Genomic DNA, 20,475 nt, shown 5'->3' on the forward strand with positions numbered 1-20,475 from the left:
GGCTGGCCTCGAACTTGCAGTGATCCTCCTGCTACAGCCACTGGAGTGCTAGGATTACTGGGGTATATCTTCATGCCTGGCTCAGGAAGTGCCTCTTACCGTAGCTGAAGCCCTTTGTTTGTTCGGGTACCACCCAGCTGGTAAACTTTGGCAGTTTCCACAACACCTGTGATCTCAGCCACCTAAGAGAAAGAACAGATACCACTAAAAAGCCTCTGCCAGAGCTTTCCACACCATCTTTTGATTCTACCAAACACAGAAGAGCCATAAAGAGGAACCCACAGGGGCCTGTCTCATCCTTAGAATTCAGATGGCTAAGGCTGCTAATAAGCCTTATGCTCAGGGCAAGCAAGGTCCAGCAGAAAAGGAAGTTAGTCTGGGGGTCCCATTATAGAAATGCCAAAGGTCAATTCTTCTTTTTTCATTGTTGATGAGTGTGGAATTATGTTAGGTAAGTGACTGACATCCTTAAAAAACAAAACAAAAATTTACTCTACTCATTTATTTTGTGTGTGTACGCTCAGATGCCTTTATGAGAGTCAGTTCTCTCCAACTCTGCTGTCAGGTTTGGTGACAAGTGCCTTTATGAACTGAAACATCTCACCCTGCCCCATTCTGGCTAAATGAATGTTCTTGCCAAGGCATATGAGGAGCTCAGATGACAAGCTATGGAGCGGTTTTTCTCTTGGCACCATGTGGGTTCTGAGCATTGACCTGGTGACAAATGCACTCACTCACTGAGCTACTCTCAAGACCTCCTCCCTGATCTATCTATATCTATGTTTTCTTTTTCTTTTTTAAAATGAGACAGGGATTCACTATGTTGGCCAGGCTGTTCTTGAACTTAAACAAGTCTCTTGGCTCTGTTTTCCAAGCACCCAGTCCAAGCTTCTAGCATTGGGCTACAACCTGGCTCTTCTGGCTCTTATTTATATTGTTTTGTTTTTAAAGAAAAGTTTGAGTGGGGCATTGGTGGCACACACCTTTAGTCCCAGCACTTGGGAGGAAGAGGCAGGTGGATTTCTGTGAGTTTGAGGCCAGCTTGGTCTGCAGAGTGAGTTCCAGATCAGGCTCTGAAGCAATACAGGAAAAACAAACAAACAAACAAAAAACAAAACAAACAAACAAACAAACAAACAAACAAAAAGGTTTGAGCTGGGCAGTAGTGGTGCACACCTTTAATCCTAGCACTTGTGAGGCAGAGGCAGAGGGATATCAGAGCTAGAGGCCAATGCCTTGTATAGAGCCGAGTTCCAGGACAGCCAGCACTGTCTACACAGAGAAACTCTGTCTCGAAAAACAAAAGACCCTGATGGAGGCTGGGCAGTAGTGCCTGACTTTAATCCTAGCACTTGGAAGGCAGAGGCAGGCAGATCTCTTGAGTTCAAGGCCAGCCTAGTTTACATACAGTTTCAAGACAGTCAGAACTAGACAGAGGAACCCTGTGTTGAAAAACAAAACAAGACAAAAAATAACCAAGAACAAGCCAACAGAACTTCCCAGTGGTTTCTGCCACCTCCCAGAATTGCCTACCATATGGGGGACACTCAGGAGCCAGACCACCACGTGGTCCCTCACGGTCTTAATAGCACTGGCAAGCCTAGAATTTCCTCTGCAAACTAGATGCTTATGGCAATTCTCCTGCCTCTGTCTCTCAAGTGCTAGGATTATAGGTCTGTGTTACCATACTTGGACTTTTCTGTTCTTGAGAAAAGGCCTCACTCTGTAGCCCAGACTGGCTTCAAACTCACAGCAATCCTCAAACTAGCCTCCCAAGTGCTGGAATTATAGGCGTGGGCTACTTTTTCTAGTTATAAGGGAAGCTGACTAATACAGTCAAATGGTGGCAGAAGAATAACAGATTTGTTCAGCAGCTCCCACTCCCAGCAGACAATCATTATATTTAAAATATGCAGAAATGTCCAAGGGAAGAATACCAACCCGGTAAACTGGCTTGCTATTGTGGTTTCCAATGCCAATCCGCACAAAACAGCCTGTGACAGTTTTAGCAAAGAAGGGCATGTGACACCAACGTTCTAGCTTATGCCTTGATAATCGAACTCGATTCAATTCCTCAGGTAAGGAGACTGGCTGTGATTTTGGAGGGATTTCTTCTTTCCTGTGAGAAACAAAGGATAGTCAGTATGCACTACAAAACCACCAGAAAGACAGACATAAAAATCTCAGTACCTACCCTACCAAACAGCATGTGATCAACTTAGTAGGTGAAATTAAAGGACCAGACAAGAACTGTAATCTACAGTAGTGTGCCCTGCACTGCCTGATGTTCCACTCCAGAAAAGAAGCTACAGGACAGTTTGAGGTGACATGCAGTCAGGTCCTATCTGCTAGGCACAGGGAAAATGTCCAGTGGATGCAGCCAGAGGCAGGGAAATGAATGCAGAATCCAGAAGACTGAATCAAGCCAAAGATGCAACCCCTGCACCTACACTAAGCTTCTCTTCCAAGAACCCTCCTGTGACAGCTAATCTTAGTCGTCAACTTGAAGCATCTGGGAAGAGGAACACAAAATTGGGGATTGTCTGATTTAATCAGAATGGTATGTGAGCATGTCTATGAGACATTTTCTTGCTGATGACTGCTGTGGAAGGGTCCAACTGTAGGCAGTAGCATCCCTGGGCAGACAGTCCTGGGTTATATGAAAAAGCTGGCTGGTCAAGAGCCATACTGAGCAAGGCATAAGCAGCATTTTTCTGTTGGTTTAGGCTTTAGGTTCTTTCTTTGGCCTCCCTTAATGATGGAACCTTTAATACAAAATAAACTCTTTCACTCCACCTATCCTGCTAGATGAAAATAGACACAACTTACTCTTCCTCTTCGTCAGATGATGACGTTCGGGATGAACGGTCTGATTTCTCACTGGACTTGTCATCATCTTCCTCCTCCTCATCATCAGAGTAGACCTCACTGGTTTTCAATGGCTGTTTTTTGGCGAGGAGCTCAGCTAGAACAAAAGAGGAAACATTTACCTATGTACTCTCCACCTTTGAAAAGAACTGGAACACAGGAAAAAAGACCTGAGCAGACAATCTACCCTTTCTAGACTGCACTATGATAACCTGAGCCATGCTAGGGTAAACCACAGTTAAATACTCAGGCACCACAGTCAGGTCCCACAAACAAAAAACATAAAAGTCAGAAGGTTGTTATGAAGAGGTAGAAAGGATACCAACCATAGTGACATTCCCCAACCCTCTCTACATACTGGGGATTGAACATGCTAGGCAAGTGTTCTTCTACCAGTGAGCTATATGTTCAGGCCCTGCTCTCTTTAAGAAAAGGCTTTCGATGACTTCATGGATGTATGGATGTATGTATAAGGAGGGAGGTCAGAGGACAACAGGCAGGAGTCAGGCCTCTCCTTCCATCATGTGGGTTCTAGAAATTGAACTCAGGTTGTTAGTCTCAGGGGCAAGGGGGCAAATGCCTTTCACCTGTTGAGCTATTTTGCTGGCTCCCTTGTCTTTACTGTACTCAAGATGCTTGAAGCTAGATAGGAAAGATTGAAGAAAACTCGTAATTCTAGTCTCCCCTCTCCCACCCCCATTATATGAAGGTGCCCACGGAGGACAAAACGTCAGAGCTCCTGGAGCTGGAGTCACAGGTACCTGAGAATCTCCTGAGATATGTACTGGGAACAGAACTCATGTCTGATAAAAGACCACCAAGCACTCTTCACCACTGACCTTCCCACCAGCACTGTTCAGCTTTTGACACAATCTCACTATGTAGTCTTGGCTATCTGTGAACTCAAAATTCTCCTGGTCAGGTGGTGGTGCATACCTTTAATCCCAGCACTCAAGAGGCACAGGCAGGCAGATCCTGTGAATTCGAGGCCAATCTGGTCTACCAAAGAGTTCCAGGACAGGCTCCAAAACTACACAGAGAAATCCTGTCTTGCAAAAGGAAAGAAAACAAAAAACAAAACAAACACACACACATACACACACACCTTTTTTCCCCTCCTGCTTTAGTTTGGGATCACAAGCTTTCATCACCATACTGGGCCATTATCATTATCTTCCTAGAGTTTAAGGAAAACTTTATTTTGAATTTATAGTACTATGCAATGGCAGAAGAGTGAAAGCAAACTCGGAGTACCACTCAAGTCACTCATGTCACCTCCATTTCAGTAAAGCTGTGAGTCAAAAAGGAGAGCTGTGCTGGAGAGATGGCTCACAATTAGGAATTACGATTGCTCTCCCAGAGGACCTGATTCAGTTCCAACACCCACCTCTAACTTAGCTCCAGAGGATCTGGTGCCCTCTCCTGGCATCCTCTGATGCATGAATACACGCACATAGATATAATTAAAAAAGGAAGAGAGACAATACTGCTTTCTAAGTGACAGGTGAGTTTTAAAGGGCCAGTGTAAACACTGTAGCCTTCTGGCTCACTGTACTGTTTTAACTACTTAGCTGCTCAACACAAAGGTGGTCTGAACAGCATGCAAACACAGATGAGTGTTGTTTTATTCGAATGCAAGTTTTTCTCTTGGTGATGGAGACTGTCTTGTGAATGCTGTGAATTCTCCTGGCTGGCAATGAAATGTAATTCACAAAAGATGGTAGTCTTCTAGCAGCTATATAAAGGAAAGGAAGTAGAGTCTGGTGTAGTGGTTGGTACTTGTCTATACTCTCAGGCACTTGGGAAGCTGAGCCAGGAGGAAGTTGATTTCAAGGCAAGTGTGGGTAATTTAGTAAGATCCTGTCTCAAAACAAACAAACAAACAAACAAACAAAAAAAAAAATAGGTTGGGGAAGTGGCTCAAAAGGTGCTTGCCACCAATTCTGCCAAGCTGAGTTTGATTCCCTAGAATTCATATGGCAGAAGGAGAGAACCCACTCTCAAAAGATGTCTTCTGAATCCCACATGTAAGGCATGTATGTGCCTCCTTATATACAACATAAAATAAGTAAAAAAGTTCTTATATACATAGTTGCAGGAGGGTTCTTTCTCCAGTAGTTACAAAACTCAGACAACAATAAAAAATCCACCCTAATCCCCAAACCAGGAAAAAAACCCAGAATACAAAACTAACAAGGAAGAAAGGAAGGTAAGAAGGTATGTATGTATAGTATGCTACCTACTAATGAAGGAAGACAGCATGTATGTCTGTCTTTATGTTTATAAAAAAGAAGACAGGAACTAAACAGAGAAACAGGGGTCTGATATATTTTAAACTGGCTTTGAACATGCCACGTGGCCAATGATAACCTCAGACTTCTGATTCTACTGTTCCAACCACTGCGGCCAAATTCTAGGATTAGAGGTGTGCCATCATGCCTGGTTAGTACTTGCTGGAGATCAAACCCAGAGCTTTGTGCATTGATAGCAAAGTTCCTACCAAGTGACACCCCATTCCCTTGGTATATATATGAAATGTTAAATGATGCTCACTATGGGAGGGGGCAAGGCATCAAGTAGAAGGATGTGGAAGCTGAACTTTGCTTAATATACCTTGTGTGACATTACGAAATACATCTTCATTCCCTTTCCTGGCACACAACTCCTAAAATCCATGGCATCTTCAAAGTGATAGTGTCTTTTAGTATGCTAGTGAGTTGACTGGTGGCTGCAAGCCCATAGGTAGCTTCAGAACAGGGTCTGGTCCCTGGAAAGACCAAGGTAGTATTAGAGGGCTGAGACTCAGATTCTCTAGGGAGGAGAGAGGGGCTGAAGGTTAAGCAGATTACCAATGGCCAATGATTTGCTCAATTTCCCTATGTAATGAAGCCTCAAAAACAAAAAACATAGGATAGGACATGGAAAGCTGGGTAGTTGAACCAGTGGAAGATCCTGGAGGGTGACCTGTCCAGAGATAGGGGAGTTTCCTTGCAAATGTCCCACCCTATGATTCACTTCGGCTGTATCCTTTGTAATAGCCTTTATAATGAACTAACTTTATAATAATCTAACTAGGCCTGATGGTATACACCTGTAATCCTAGCACTCAGGAGATGAAAACACAAGAATTACAAATTTAAGGTCAACTACAACTGCACAGAATTTCAGATCTTGTCTCAAACAGACCAACAAACCTAAGCATGCCTGAATTCTGTGCAACACTGTAGGAAATTAACTGAATTCAAAGGGAAACAGGACAAGGACCACAGCTCAAAAGCACAGATAAGAGAACCTATGACCTATGTAGCCATGGCTGTCCTGGAACTCACTCTATACATCAGGTTGGCCTCAAACTCACAGAGATCTGCCTGTCTCTGTCTCCGGAGTGTTGATTTTATTTTTTTGTTTGATTTTAACAAAATTATTATTTTATATGTATGGCTAATTTGTTTTCATGTACATCTATGTACCATGTACATACCTGGCCAGAAGAGGGCACCAAATTCCCTGAAAGTGGCATTTCAATGGTTGTATGCAGTCATGTGGGTGTTGTGAATTAACCCAGGTCCTCTGAAAGAGCAGCCAGAGCTCTTAACAGCTGAGCCATCTTCCCAGCCCTAAATTTTAATGTTATCCTTAAAAAGCAACAAACAAATGAACCAAAGTCCCAGTTCTTTACACTGAAAGGGCACAAAAATGGAAGGAATAATCAGTAGAATGAATATTCTTCTGCCCATGCTGTAGCTTCTCTACCGTATCAGCAGAAAGGGTTATTATGAGAAATGGCTAATTCCAAATCTACAAAACAAGAGAACATATAGACTAGAGAGGTTGGGGCACTCTAAGGATGTGGTTTAATATCAGAATCCATGGCTGGCATGCCTGAAACCCTAGGTTCCATTCCCAGCATCCTACCACTCCTAAAAGACTAAAGGTATAGGCTTTGGTCAATGATAAAAAGCACTTGCCTAAGATGTACAGGGTTTCCAGTCCAACCTTGACTTGGGCAGGAAAAGAGAAAGAACAGGGTATTTATGGTGCATGACTATCCTTTGAGCCCAAGCAAAAGCAATCTTGGGGAGTTCAGCTTCACTCCTCTGTGAAGGGATTATCCTAGCTGGGCTTGACTATTTACATCCTTTCAGGGAGGAGTGGAGAGAGTCACAAAACCCTCACCGGAATATACAGTAGATTCCTACTACCTGCTGTAAATCTGCCTTAACTGCTTGAGACTTCAGGGAAGGCTAGAGTGTAGGGTGGGGGCTAGAAGGGTGGGGCTGCTCCATCTATTCAGGGGAGCCCTCATCTCTGCCGGATATAGCTTTTGGAGGGAGGAACACGTACAGCCCTGTATTATTTCACCCATTGTCTTGGCTATTCTTGGTTGTCAACTTGACGAAATATGAAATTACAACAGAAAATGGCTGGGCACACCTGTGAGTGGTTTGTTTGTTTTCGCTTAATTGGATCAAATTGAAGTGAGAAGATCCATTTCTAACTGGATCTTTGAGGTGGGAAGACCTGCCTCCAATCTGGGCCACACCCTCTGTTGGAGTCTATATAAAGGTCACCAAAGAGGGAAGCTCTCTCTTTTTGCTTGCTTCCTCCCACCCTTGCTAGCAAGTTCATTCCTATGCTGGCCTTAGTGCCTACTTCTTTAGGATTCCGGTATATACTAAAGACTGAATAATTACTGGATTTTTGAACCTTCGGTACATCAGCTGGACCACAGCCTACAAGTCACTGTAATAAATCCCATATATATATATATATATATATATATATATATATATATATATCACACACACACACACACACACATACATACATACATACATACATATATATATATATATATATATATATATATATATATATCAATCACTCTATAAGTTGTTACTCTTAGAGAAACCTGACAAACACAATCATGTTTGTAAGGATGCCCAATAAAAGCTGGGTGTTGGTGGCTCACTTTTAATCCCAGCACTCAGGAGGCAGAGGCAGGTGGATCTCTGTGACTTTGAGGCCAGTCTGGTTTATTGAGCAAGTTCCAGGACAGCCTCCAAAGCTACAGAGAAACCCTGTTTCAAAACAAAACAAAAAACCAAAAAGGGATGCCCAATAAACTCAATGATTCTCCAGAGTGAACTCTGGTGGTATCATGCCTCCTTGGAACCTTGGGAGGAGGAGTAAATGTTATGTCTCTTCCTGGGAAGGAATTTTACTAACAAAGGGGGAGGGAAAGAAGGGTTTGAAGAAAGCAGTATTGGGATCTTGTCAAGGGTCCATAACTGGTTGACTAATATGAAGAATAACAGTAATACCAGAATAAAACAAAACATGGATAAATTCACAGAGATATTAAAAATAAATTCCTAGCAGGTGGGGGTGCGTACCTTTAATCCCAGTATTTGGGAGGCAGAGGCAGAAGGATCTCTGTTACAGGCCAGTCCAGGACAGGATCCAAACCTACAGAGAAACCCTGTCTCCAGAAACAAAATTCCTACAACTGGTCCATGTACAGAGAATAAGACTATAGAATGCCCAGTCCTATATGGAGCATCTACATCATACCCTCTCCTTACAAGGCTCAGGGGATCTCTGCAGATGAGGAAGCCAAACACTAAGGATACATTGGATCATGAGAGATTCAATACTTTAAAAAAAAAAAAAAATTATTGATAGGCAGTGGCGGCACATAACTTTAATCCTAGCACTACCGAGGCAGAGGTAGGTGGATCTCTGAGTTTGAAGCCAGCCTGATGTACAGGCTGAGTTACAGGACAGACAGGGTACACAAAGAAACCCTGTCTCAAAAAAACCCAAAACAGCCAGGCAATGGTGATGTACACCTTTAATCGAGCACTTGGGTATCAGAGGCAGGCAGATCTCTATGAGTTTGAAGCTAGCCTGGTCTACATAATTCCAGGACAGCCAGGGCTGTCTACACAGAGAAACCCTGTCTCAAAAAAACAAAACAATCAAAATTAACCCCCTCAAAAAGGTTTATTTATGTGTATGTGTCTATATACATGTGTGTGGGTGGGTTCATGCTCCTGCTTGTGTACAGAGGCCAAGAAGGTATTAGATTCCTCAGTACTGTAGTTTTAGGCATTTATAAAATGCCCAGCTTGTTATGTGGGTGCTGGATCTAAACTACAGTTCTTCATGACTGTGTAGGATGCACTCTTAACCACTGAGGCATCTCTCCAGCCTTGCTACTCCATGTGCATGTGTGCATGTGCACGCACGTGCTTGTGTTTATGGCATAGCCGTTATATGTAGAGGCTGGAGAGATGGCTCAGCAGTTATGAATACTTGCTGCTCTCACAGGGGATCTGGGTTCAGTTCCCAATACCCATAGGGCTTGCAACTGATTGTATCTCCAGTTTCAGGGGATCTGATGCCCTGTTATGCCCTGTTATGTGTGTGGTATAAACACACACACAGATATACAATCTTGAAATAATGTTAAAAATTACATTTAAATTTAAAAAGAAAGAAAGAAAAGTTTAACAGGGCATGGTGGCAAATGCTTTCAATTCCAGTATGTGAGAGGCACAGGCAGGCAGATCTTTGCTAAGGCCAGCCTGGTCCCACAGCAAGTTCCAGGCCAGGCAGGACTACATAGTGAAACCTTATCTCAAAAACAAAAAACAGAGGGCTGGAGAGAGGGCTCAGCGGTTAAGAGCACTGGCTACTCTTCCAGAGGTCTTGAGTTCAATTCCCAGCAACCACATGGTGGCTCACATGGTGGGATCTAATGCCCTCTTCTGGTGTGCATGAAGACAGAGCATCTATGTACATAAACTATATAAATAAATAAATAAATCTTTAAACAAACAAACAATAAAAAAGGAGTTAGTGAGATTTATGAGACTGAGCCTAATGGTACAAGCCTCAGAAAGTAGGGGGTAGGATCAGGAGTCAAGTTTATCCTTAGCTACTCGGTGAGTCTAAGGCCAGCATGGGCTATGAAACACTGCTTTCAGATAAACAAAACAAAGCAAACCCCCACCTGAGTCCTGGAGCTGGGAATATAGCATAATGGAGAGGCCTGGCTAACATGAATAAAGCCCTGGCTTCTGTCTCCAGCACCCACAAAAAGAAATAACACTGGGGCTCTTGTCTATAGAGATGTTGAATTATTACTGTTAAAACATGGTGATGTTGGCATTCACTTCAAGATTACTGAATGGAAAAAGGGGAATATAGATTAACAAGAAAGACTATGAATATGGAGAGACTAAATAATGAGAAAGATAATTACTATACTATTGCCATTATATATGGAATCTTCCATAAAATATAGAGCTAAAAAAGGGAAGACAAGTCAAAATTCATTCCCCCACTTACCTGTTCTGTTTTTCCGTTTCTCTCTCTCTGCTTTTAGCTCCTCCATGGCTTGAGATTTCTTATCTAGTTTCTCATCACGCTTGGAACGCCGCTCTTTATTGTGGGAGGTTACCTGTGGAGGTATGCGGGGATGCTCTTTTTATTGTGTTGCTAAGAATCTCTATGCCAATAACTAACACTTTCAACCCTGTGAATACCTACTGTACAAACTTAAAAACCTGTCTGAGCATTGTGGCCCATGACTTTAGTTCCAGCACTCAGGAGGCAGAGGCAGATGGATCTCTGAGTTCAAGGTCAGTCTGGTATACAGAGGGATTCTAGGACAGCCAGGGCTACATAGTAAGACCCAGTCTTAAAAACACAAAACAAAACACCATCTAAGAGAGGGGATCCTGTGGACAAAGAAGGTGTAGAAGTAAAACTAACCCCTCTTTTTGCCTGCCTAATAGATAGAAAACCTAAGAATTATCAGAGAAACCCTATCTTGAAAAACCTAAAAAAAAATCATCAGGCTGGGTGTAATATTGCATCCCTGTAAATGCCAGCACTCAGCCTGGTCTATTTATCAAGTTCCAGGATGGCCAAGGCTACACAGTGAGACCCTATCACACACAAAATAAAATAAAAAAATTAATGAATTATCAGAGTGAACTCTTCCTGGAAGACACTCTATATTATGATCTAATATCTCTTGATATGTTACTTCAAATGAAGAGGTGACACATGTCTCATTAAACAGAATCAAGCTGGTTATCAACTCACCATCCAGGGATGCTCAAACTCTAGAGGGTCCTATTTATCCGGACTCAAGTAAGTCCTAAGGAGTTTGTCAGTGTAGCCAATGGTGAGTTAGTGTTCAGAGACTAATGAGACCAGGGTGAAGATGCATGAAATAACCTGCACGACTGACTAGGCTAATAGCACTGGTTTTCATAACACTCACCACAAACTCAGGTACACTTGTGGATGGCCTTTTACCTGAGATTCTTGAATCTGCGTCAGCTTTTTCTTTTCTTGTTCTTCTTCCTGCTTTTTCTTTTTTTCTTTCTTTTCTTTCTTTTTGGCTGTTTTTAGTTTTTTCTTAATTTCAAACCTGGTTAAAAGATATTTAGTTTTTAAAAAGCAATAAAATACATGTAAAGGCCGGTTTCTATTTGGCTAGAAGACAGGAAGTAAGTAAAGGAGTAAAACATTTTGGAACATGAGTCTTAGACACACAAAAAATATTTTCTTAGCTTCCTGAAAGAAACTCCAATGGGGGCTGGAGAGATGGCTCAGTGGTTAAGAGTATTGGCTGCTCTCCCAGAGGATCTGGATTCAATTCCCAACACACACATGGCAGCTAACAGTCTGTAACTCCAAGATATGACTCTTTCATACAGATATACATGCAGGCAAAACACCAATTAAAATAAAAAAAAAAAAAAAAAGAAACTCTAATGTACTGTATGTACATTAAAATTATTGACGGTGTGGCTAGAGAGATGGTTCAATGATTTAAAGCACTGATGGGAGATGTCATTCTGTAAATATGTTTTTCTTATTGGTTAATGAATAAAGCACTGTTGGCCAAGATAGGTGGGACTAGAAGACAAGGAGGATCAGGAAGTAGGTAGGAGGAGACTCAAGATGTAGGACCGAGAGAGCAGAATTCCGAGTCCTCTCTTTGGTAAGATAAGACCATGTGGAAATACTTAGATTAATAGAAATGGGTTAATATTTAAGACAGAGCTAGCCAATAAGAAATGCTAGTATTAGGCCAACAGCATTATATCTAATATAAGGTCTCTGTGTGTTATTTGGGGCTGGTGAGGCTCTGGGACTAGGATGGCAGGAAACCTACTTGTAACAAAATGGCGCCTGCACCATGGGGCACGAAAACTTACACTTAAAACTTAACAAAAGCTTAAAAAAGGGTTTTACAAACAAAAGAACAGAGACAAGCAAAGCTTCTTGGTAGCAGCATTTTTCTCAGTTGGGCTCAGTTGCTAGAGACAGAGACATGTGTGGCTCCTTTAAGGAGATTTCCTACTCCTAACAGAGCACTGTCTGCTCATCCAGTGGACCCAGGCTCCATTATCAGTACCCACCCAAATGGCATCTCACAGTTGTCTGTAGCTCCAGGAAGTCTGATGCCCTCTTCTGACTTGGGCACCAAATAGACAGGCAAAATAGCCACACATATAAACTAAACTTAAACAAACTATTCAAAAGCATAAAGTTGGAATAGACTTGAGAGAAAATATTCAGATCTGGTCATCCTCAGCTAATCAATAAGTCTGAGGCCAGCCTGGGATACACGAGACTCTGTCTCAAAGAAAATAATTGTGTATCAAAAATGCAGCAGAACACACCCAAATTAACTGAATATAGGCATCTAAATATTTGAATTGTATCAACTTGTATAACAGCATTATTCATAGTAGAAAAAAAAGCAGGAACAACTTTAATGGAAATTGAATAAACTCACAAACTATAGTATACATATAATGGAATGCTAATCAGCTCTAACAAGGAATGAAATGCCAATATATGCTACATCGATTAATTTAAAGCATACTAGGTGAAGCTGAGCAAATGCATACACCTGTATTCCACCAAGAGGTGGGTGCTGAGGTGGACAGACTATTTGAGCTCTGGGGTACCAGGACAACATAGCAAGGTTCTGTCTCTAGAGGTTGGAAAGATGGCTCCTCAATGCTTAGGAGTACAGGCTGAATTTCTAGAGGACCTAGGTTGGATTCTCAGAACACATATGGTGGCTGATAGCCATTTATAATTCTAGTTCCAAGTGATCTGATGCCCACTTCTAGCATTTGCAGTTTCCAGGCACACATATTGTGCATAGACTTACAAGTAAGCAAAACACCCACATACAAAATAAAATTTAAAACACAATAATTTAAAGGGGGGGGCAGGTGGTGGTGGCGCACACCTTTAATCCTAGCACTCAGGAGGCAGAGGCAGTCAATCTCTGTGAGTTTGAGGTCAATCTGGTCTACAGAGTGAGTTCTGGGACACAGCCAACTGGAACACAAAGAAGCCCCGCCTGGAAACACCAAAACAAACAAGCAACAACAAAAAAAATTAAAGCTTAGGAAAACAACAAAATTAAAGCTTGAGAAAACAACAACAAAAGACTTTCCAAAATATCAACAAAAGATGAAGAGTTTCTCAGTGGCTATGCTGTATTGCTCCAGAGCTAAACACTTAAGCTAGAGAATACTGTGTTTCTGATTCTGAGTAGTTTTGTCATCACCTTCCAACATTCTTCTAGTTGCTAAAAAAATGTCCCTGAATGTCAACTGCTTCTTAAAGGGGAAAAACTTAAACAAGGGGATCAGTGATAGCATACTTCCCTAGCATGAGAAAAGCTCTCTGGGTTTGAGAAAAGCTGTCTGGGTTTGATCCCCAGCTCCTCTCCTCTCCTCCCCTAAAAAGGTAAAACTCACAGTGAGGTGACACATGCTTTTAACCACAACACTCAGGAGGCAGAGGCAGGTGATCTCTGTGAGGTCAAGGCCAACCTGCTCTATATACCAGGTTCTAGGTTATCCAGAGATACAAGGTGAGACCCTGCTTCAAAAATAAAGCCAATCTTTAGAAATCACCCTTCCTCACCCACAACTCCAGTGCAATATGTCAAATCCTGTTTTTTGTAATATTGGTTACCTTGGAGGCATTCACACTGAAAATGAATGCCTACCACTTTCTGCTGACTGCAAGTCTAACATTCTTGTCGAGGATAACTCCCGAAACTTAATATGGTCTCCAGAAGGAATAAACAGGCTCCCTGAGGCAATGGTCTAACTGTCAAGGTGCTTCAATTTTCTTTTCAAAATACTAGGTAGACAGGAAAGGAGCTAGTTCTGGGCACTCTGTTACCTAAGACAAAAGCCAAGTTTACTTTTACCAGTTTGGGAGGTGAGAAAGAACTTTTTGCCCCAGCGTCTGAAGCAGCTTCTAAACACTTCAGCTCGCACAGCAGAGCAGTGACTAAGCCTGTGTCTTTTGGGGAAGTCATGCAAGCAATTTACAACTGAGCTGATCACCAGTCCAACATTTCAGCCTTTTGTTTTATTTACGACAGTATCATTTTGGAGCCCCAGTCTGGCCTTAATCTTACAGCAATACTCCTACCCTGGCTTCCTAAGTGCTGGGATTATAGGTCCTTGCTACCAATTGGCTCACATTACTTTTGCTAATTAATAAATTGACATCTAAATTCAAGAGCTGGAGAGATGACTCAGTGATTAAAAGAGATACAGAGTTCTGATCCCAGCATCCACATAACAAACCAGGTAGTCTACACATTCCTATAATTCCAGATCTAAAGGGGATGGAGACAGAATGATCAGTATGGCTTGCTGGCTTCCAGCTTAGCCAAGAAAACCAGAGTCCAGGATAAATCCTGACATAAATGAATAGGCAGAATACGAGAAGACACTTGATACCCTCTTCTGACTTTCATATGCAGACCACATAGACATGAGTACCTACATACACACAACAAACACATACATACATACATACACACATACATACATACAATATAAAAATCAAGATTAATGCTTTCTCAATAATTTTTGTCTAGTAGAAATGAAATAATATACTTTATCTTTTATTTATTTATTATTTTTAAAAAATAATTACAGTGGTGGTAGTGGCACATGCTTTTAATTCCAGCACTCAGTAGGCAGAGGCCAGACTGGTCTATAAAGTGAGTTCCAGGGCAGTCAGGGCTACAAAGAGAAACTCAGCTTTGAAAAACCATAACTAAATAAATAGGTAAAAAATTAATTATATTTTATTTACTTTGTGTGCTTTGTTTTTTTGAGACATGGTCTCACTATGTAGCTTTGGCTATCCTGAAACTCATTATGTAGACTAGGCTGGCCAAAAACTCAAGAGATCCACCTGCCTCTACCTCATAAGTGCTGGGATTAACACTATGCGCCATTATATCCAACAAAAACTTGTCTCAAAATAAAAATCAAAAAGGGGGACACAGCTCAGTAGTAGAAATCTTGTTTAGCATGCCTGAGGCCCTAGGTTCTACCACCAGAACTAGAAACTAATGAAAAACCTACTGGATAACACCTACTAGTAAAACTGACCTTAAGTAGACTATTTGGTTTACACTGTATAATTGTCCAATTGTCCACTCCAATGATCAGATTTCCTTCAGTTTCGTAAGGACTGCATCTCAACCTGCTGGGGAGCTAAAACACTCAAGAGCTGAAAGTGCATTACTACACCCAACCAAACATGTGACTTACACATGCTCACAATCTTTTACAGCTTTATTTATTTATCTATTTTGTGGTAGGGAGAATGTACATATGCCTTGACAAACTATAGCGGTCAGAAGACAACTTTTGGGGGTCAGTTTTCTCCTTCCATCACATGGCATCTGGGGATCGAACTCAGGTCACTAGACTTGGCAGCAATTGCTTTTACCCACTGAGCCATCTTGGCAGCTCTCAAAATCTTAGTTATTATAGTTTGGCAAAACTATCTTTCATGCCAGGCATTGGTGGTGCACACCTTTAATCCCAGCACCCGGGAGAAAGAGGCAGGCGGATCTTTTTGAGTTCAAGGCCAGCCTAGTCTACAGAGCTAGTTCTAGGACAACTCCAAAGCAATACAGAGAAACCCTGTCTCAAACAAACAAACAAACAAACATACATAGAAAAAACCCCACAAAATTATCTTTTACAAAGCCTCCTGGGAGATGAAGTGTGTTTGGTATCTCATGTAACTTATTGGACTATAATGAATGAGAAAACAGAATAATTATATGGTTACAGCCTCACACTCCTGTGAGCCTGAAAATAACCTGAAATCAAACTGTGAGAAACAAACTGAGCACACAGGATGGAGACAGCCTTACCTTCTTTTCAGCACCTCCCTCTTTTCTATACGGTTGAAGAGCTCCTGCTCCCTCTCCTTCTCCGTCATCTGCTCCAGTCGGGCCCTGTCCTCCTCATCTCCCATAAGGTCCTCTCCATAGCCATCATGGAACTCTTCATCTTCTGACGATGAGTCTGAATCTGAACTAGAAGAGGAGCTGTTGCTGTCAGAATCTGACACTTCACCTGTAATAAAAGACCAACATAAATTCACACTACATGAGGTGAGCCCATTATGACACTCGACACCCCTTGGCTCTCCTAGATGAAATGGCACACTGCCATTTCCATTCATTTCCATTCATTTGGAGTGTCTCCTTAACCTGCCTTTGGTAAACGCTAACAGATTTGGAAAATTCAGGCTGGAAAAATAAAACAGGACATCCTTTTCTATTTGAGACAGGGTTTGTTACGTAGCACAAGATGACTTCAAACTCTTCTTGCTTCTGCCTCCTGAGTTTTAGGTTTAAAGGCCAATGCTACCTACCATACTCATCTTTCAACTCAACTTTGTTACTGTGAAAAAAATTACCTATAAAAACAACCTGTAAGATTAGCTCTGCATAGTGATGTACAACTTTAACCCCAGCACCCAGGAGGCAGAGGACAGCCTGGTCTATAAAACTAGTTCCAGGACAGCCAGGACTACATAGGGAAATCCTGTTTTAAAAAAGTAAAACAAAAGTAGGTTGACTTTCATACTCTCTTAAGATTCACTTGTTAACACTGCTTATAAAACTTTACACATCTCTCCAGTATCTTTTGATAAGGATCAGCCTTTCTATTTTTTTTTTTTTTCCCCTTTTTCTTTTTGTTTTTTGAGACAGGGTTTTTCTGTGTAGATTTGGAGCCTGTCCTGGCAATCACTGTGTAAACCAGGCTGGCCTGGAACTCACAGAGATCTACCTGCCTCTGCCTCCCAAGTGCTAGGTTTAAAGGCCTTGGCACCACTGCCCGGCCTATTTCTTAATTTTTAATTAACTAATTTTTTATTACATTTACTTATTTAGTGTGTATGCGTGCATGTGTCAGGGCTCATGAGGACAACCTTTGGAGACAATGATCTCCTATCATCTGGGGTCCCAGGGATCTAACTCAGTTCTCAGGTTTGCTGGCAAGCCATCTTGATCATCTGAGCCATCCAGCAAGCCCAATTAATTTTGTTTTGAGCTGGAGGCTAACTATGTTGTCCAGACTGGCCTCCAAATCCTGAGTTCATGTGATTGCACTGCCTCAGCCTCCAGAGCACCTGACACTACAGGGGTGCACCACCAAACCTTGCATCAGTCTCTGTCTTTCAATGCCATTACGGTTTTGAAGAATTAAGGCCTGCTATATTGTTTAAGAGAATTTTGTGATGTGAAGCTTATTCTGTGATGGTGAAGACTGTCAACCTGTCTAGATCTAGATGCAGGCCTGCCTGGGAAGGTACCACTTCCTGGATTTAAGTCCTGGATGCACAAAACAAAGAAAGAAAGCAAACTATGGGCCAGCATTCCTCTCTCTCTGCTTCATGATGGTAGGTGCAATGTAGCCTGTTGCCTCCATGCCTTCCTTTCCTGCCATGGTGGGCTATTTCCCAAAATTTATAAGTCAAAACAAATCTTTGCTCCTTTATTTTATTACAGCAACAGGAAAAGTTAACCCCCATCTCACCATGCAGCCCTGCCTGGCCTGGAACTCTTTATGTAGATCAGGCTGTCCTGCCTCTGCCCTACAAGTGTTAAGATTGAGAGTGTTTACTACCACACCTTGCCTACCTCTGGATTCTGTAGAGTCTGCCCCAGCAAAAAGCTGTACCAAAGGGGAATGCCCTGTCTTGAACATCTCAGTCTTTATATTCACGAATGAATAAACCCGCAATCTTTTAAAACTTTTATTATTTTTTTTAATAATTTATTTTAGCTGGGCAATGGTGGTGAACACCATTAATTCCAGGACTCCAGAGGCAGAGGCAGGTGGATCTCTGTAAGTTCGAGGCCAACATGGTCTACAGAGAGTTCCAGGACACTTTGCAAAGCTACAGAGAAAACCTGTCTTTAATATATATATATATATATATATATATATATATATATATATATATATACACACACACACACACACACACACACACACACACACATACACACACACACTTTATGTGTGCTGGTATTTTGCCTGCATGCATATCTGAGTGAGGTTTCAGACTAGGATAGGAGTTACATACAGTTGTGAGCTGCCCTGTGGGTGCTGGGAATTGAACCCGGGTCCTCTGGAAAACCAGCCAGTGCTCCCAACCACTGAACCATCTCTCCAGTCCTACTTTTATTCATTTATTTTTAATTTCTTGTATATACGTGTGCATGTGTGTTTGTGTCTATGTATGAGTACAGTGCCTTCAGAGGCCAGAGCATCACCTTCTCTTGGCGCTAGAGTCACAGGTGATTTACTGTGAACCTAACTTAGGTCTTCTCGAAGAGTGTACATGCCCTTAACCACTGAACCATCTCTCCACCTCAGCCTGTATTCTTTATAAATTAATAAGTCTTCACTTGAATGGCAGCTGCCAGACAACTGAAATGTGAGTAGTGCAACGGAGAAACTAAATTTTAAATATTAGTTTTATTTCATTTACATTTAAATAGCAACAATGATCCCCAACTTGTTTTAGTTGGTTTGTTCTGTCAAGAAAGAATTTAGGCTATGAATTTGGTAAGCATATTATTCCAAAAGTGATTTATGTCCTTCGCTGCCTCGACCTCATGGTGCTGGGGACGAAACCCAGGACTTTGAGAGTGACAGACAAGAGGGCTGCCACCAAGCTACAGTCCAACTCCCTTTAAAAGTGTCACCTTGCCCCTCCTCCTACTGTGCCAGCCCTGACTAGGCACCTATGCTAGGTCTAGGTGTGCTATAGTTTTTCCCCTCCCCCTAGGCAAGTCTCCTCTACCTTCCCTTTCCATGTCACAGCAAGGGTACCTGACATCTGTCTGTGACTAATAGCACTGGTAATTTGTATTAGGTGGTTAGATACTATTCCCAGATTTCCCTGTATAAAGGATAGTGTGTACTAGGTGATGCTTTTAGACTGCATAAACATCTTGTTCCTCACAAATTCAAGCCTATCCAGTGGATTTTGATAATTCTGTATTCTTTTTTATTTTTCTCAGACTCAGAAGTTTGAGACAGAAGGATCACCAGTTCAAGGCTAACCAGGAACTACATAGAGAATACAAGGCCAGTTTGACCTGAATAGCAAAAAACCAAAAACAAAACAAAAAAGCATGTATTACTAATGGATATAAAGTCATCAGTTATACCAGAATTTGTTTGGTTCAGCTTACATTCATGAACATGGGCTTCAAACCAGGGTAGGCTTTTTTTTTTTGGGGAGGGGGAGGAGGCAAGAAAATATAGGTTACCATTCTAGTCCTGGAACAAGTGCAACTGTCAAACTAGTATTGACAAAAACAGCTAAATTTCTGAACTGTCTTCATGGAAGAATATTTTCTATGGGAATTGGTATTGTTTCAAAGATTTCCCTTCTTAGACCATTAATTACCCAGAAAAAGAATGAGAAGGTCCCTAATATTGAGAGGTGGCTGATGCAGGGATCTATGGTCAGACTCCAGCAGCCTTAACAGCCCTTTGGTAGTACAGACTGAAAACAACTAAGTCTCCAGCTCTAACAGCAGAGGCCCAGCTGTCACCCAGGCTCCTCCTCCCATCCTCACAGCCTCCTTCTGGGCTGGGTACTGAGCTCACCTTCCTCAGGAGCTGAGCTCTCAGCTGAACTGTCTTTGTCTGAACTGCCTGAGGAGGCAGTTTTGTTGGCTTGTTTCTTCATGGTTCCTTTCTTCTCTATTTTTCTGGCTTTTCCTTTCTTCTTATTTTTATTGCTCCCAAATGTCCACTATAAGGGGGGGAAAAAAGGAAAATTGAAATAGGACTAGGCACTTTAATGAGGTGATACATGCTTATAATACCAGTATTCTTGAAGGGGAGGCAGGAAGATTCTGACTCTGAAGCTAGCCTGGAACTGCATAGTCAGACTTTAAAAAACAAACACAAAGCTTTTCCTAATTTCTGTAGTGCAGAGGGCAGTAATTGCTGAGGGCTGCCATGCTGGCTGAGCACACAGGATGGCTGAGCACTCAGCTGTGTCTCAGGAAGACAGAGAACTTTCTGCAGGAAAAATAGACAAAAACACAGGGGAAAAGGACAGGCTACTTTTTGTCAACTCCAAGGAAGCAGTAAGTAAAGTTAGATTGTTAAGTCTGAGTAGGAATCTTGTTTACCAATCTGGCCTATGAGGCTGGAGAGACAGCTCAACTGTTAAGAGCCCGTACTGTTCTTA

The 20,475-nt window shown here is 41.9% G+C and overlaps 1 protein-coding gene across 1 annotated transcript in view; it reads right to left on the minus strand.

Annotated features, from left to right (window-relative positions):
• Rtf1 (RTF1 homolog, Paf1/RNA polymerase II complex component) overlaps positions 1–20,475 on the minus strand; it is a 54,174-nt gene that overhangs the window by 9,563 nt on the left and 24,136 nt on the right. Inside the window, exons 3-9 of the mRNA XM_051183675.1 lie at positions 19,884–20,031; positions 16,118–16,322; positions 11,203–11,317; positions 10,225–10,336; positions 2,830–2,965; positions 1,942–2,119; positions 100–182 (exon numbers count right to left, since the gene is read on the minus strand). Coding sequence (XP_051039632.1) covers positions 100–182; positions 1,942–2,119; positions 2,830–2,965; positions 10,225–10,336; positions 11,203–11,317; positions 16,118–16,322; positions 19,884–20,031 — 977 coding nt within the window. The remainder of the gene's footprint in view (positions 1–99; positions 183–1,941; positions 2,120–2,829; positions 2,966–10,224; positions 10,337–11,202; positions 11,318–16,117; positions 16,323–19,883; positions 20,032–20,475) is intronic.

The sequence above is a fragment of the Phodopus roborovskii genome, unplaced genomic scaffold (genome assembly GCF_943737965.1).
Source record: "Phodopus roborovskii unplaced genomic scaffold, PHOROB, whole genome shotgun sequence".
NCBI classification, from domain to species: Eukaryota; Metazoa; Chordata; class Mammalia; order Rodentia; family Cricetidae; genus Phodopus; species Phodopus roborovskii.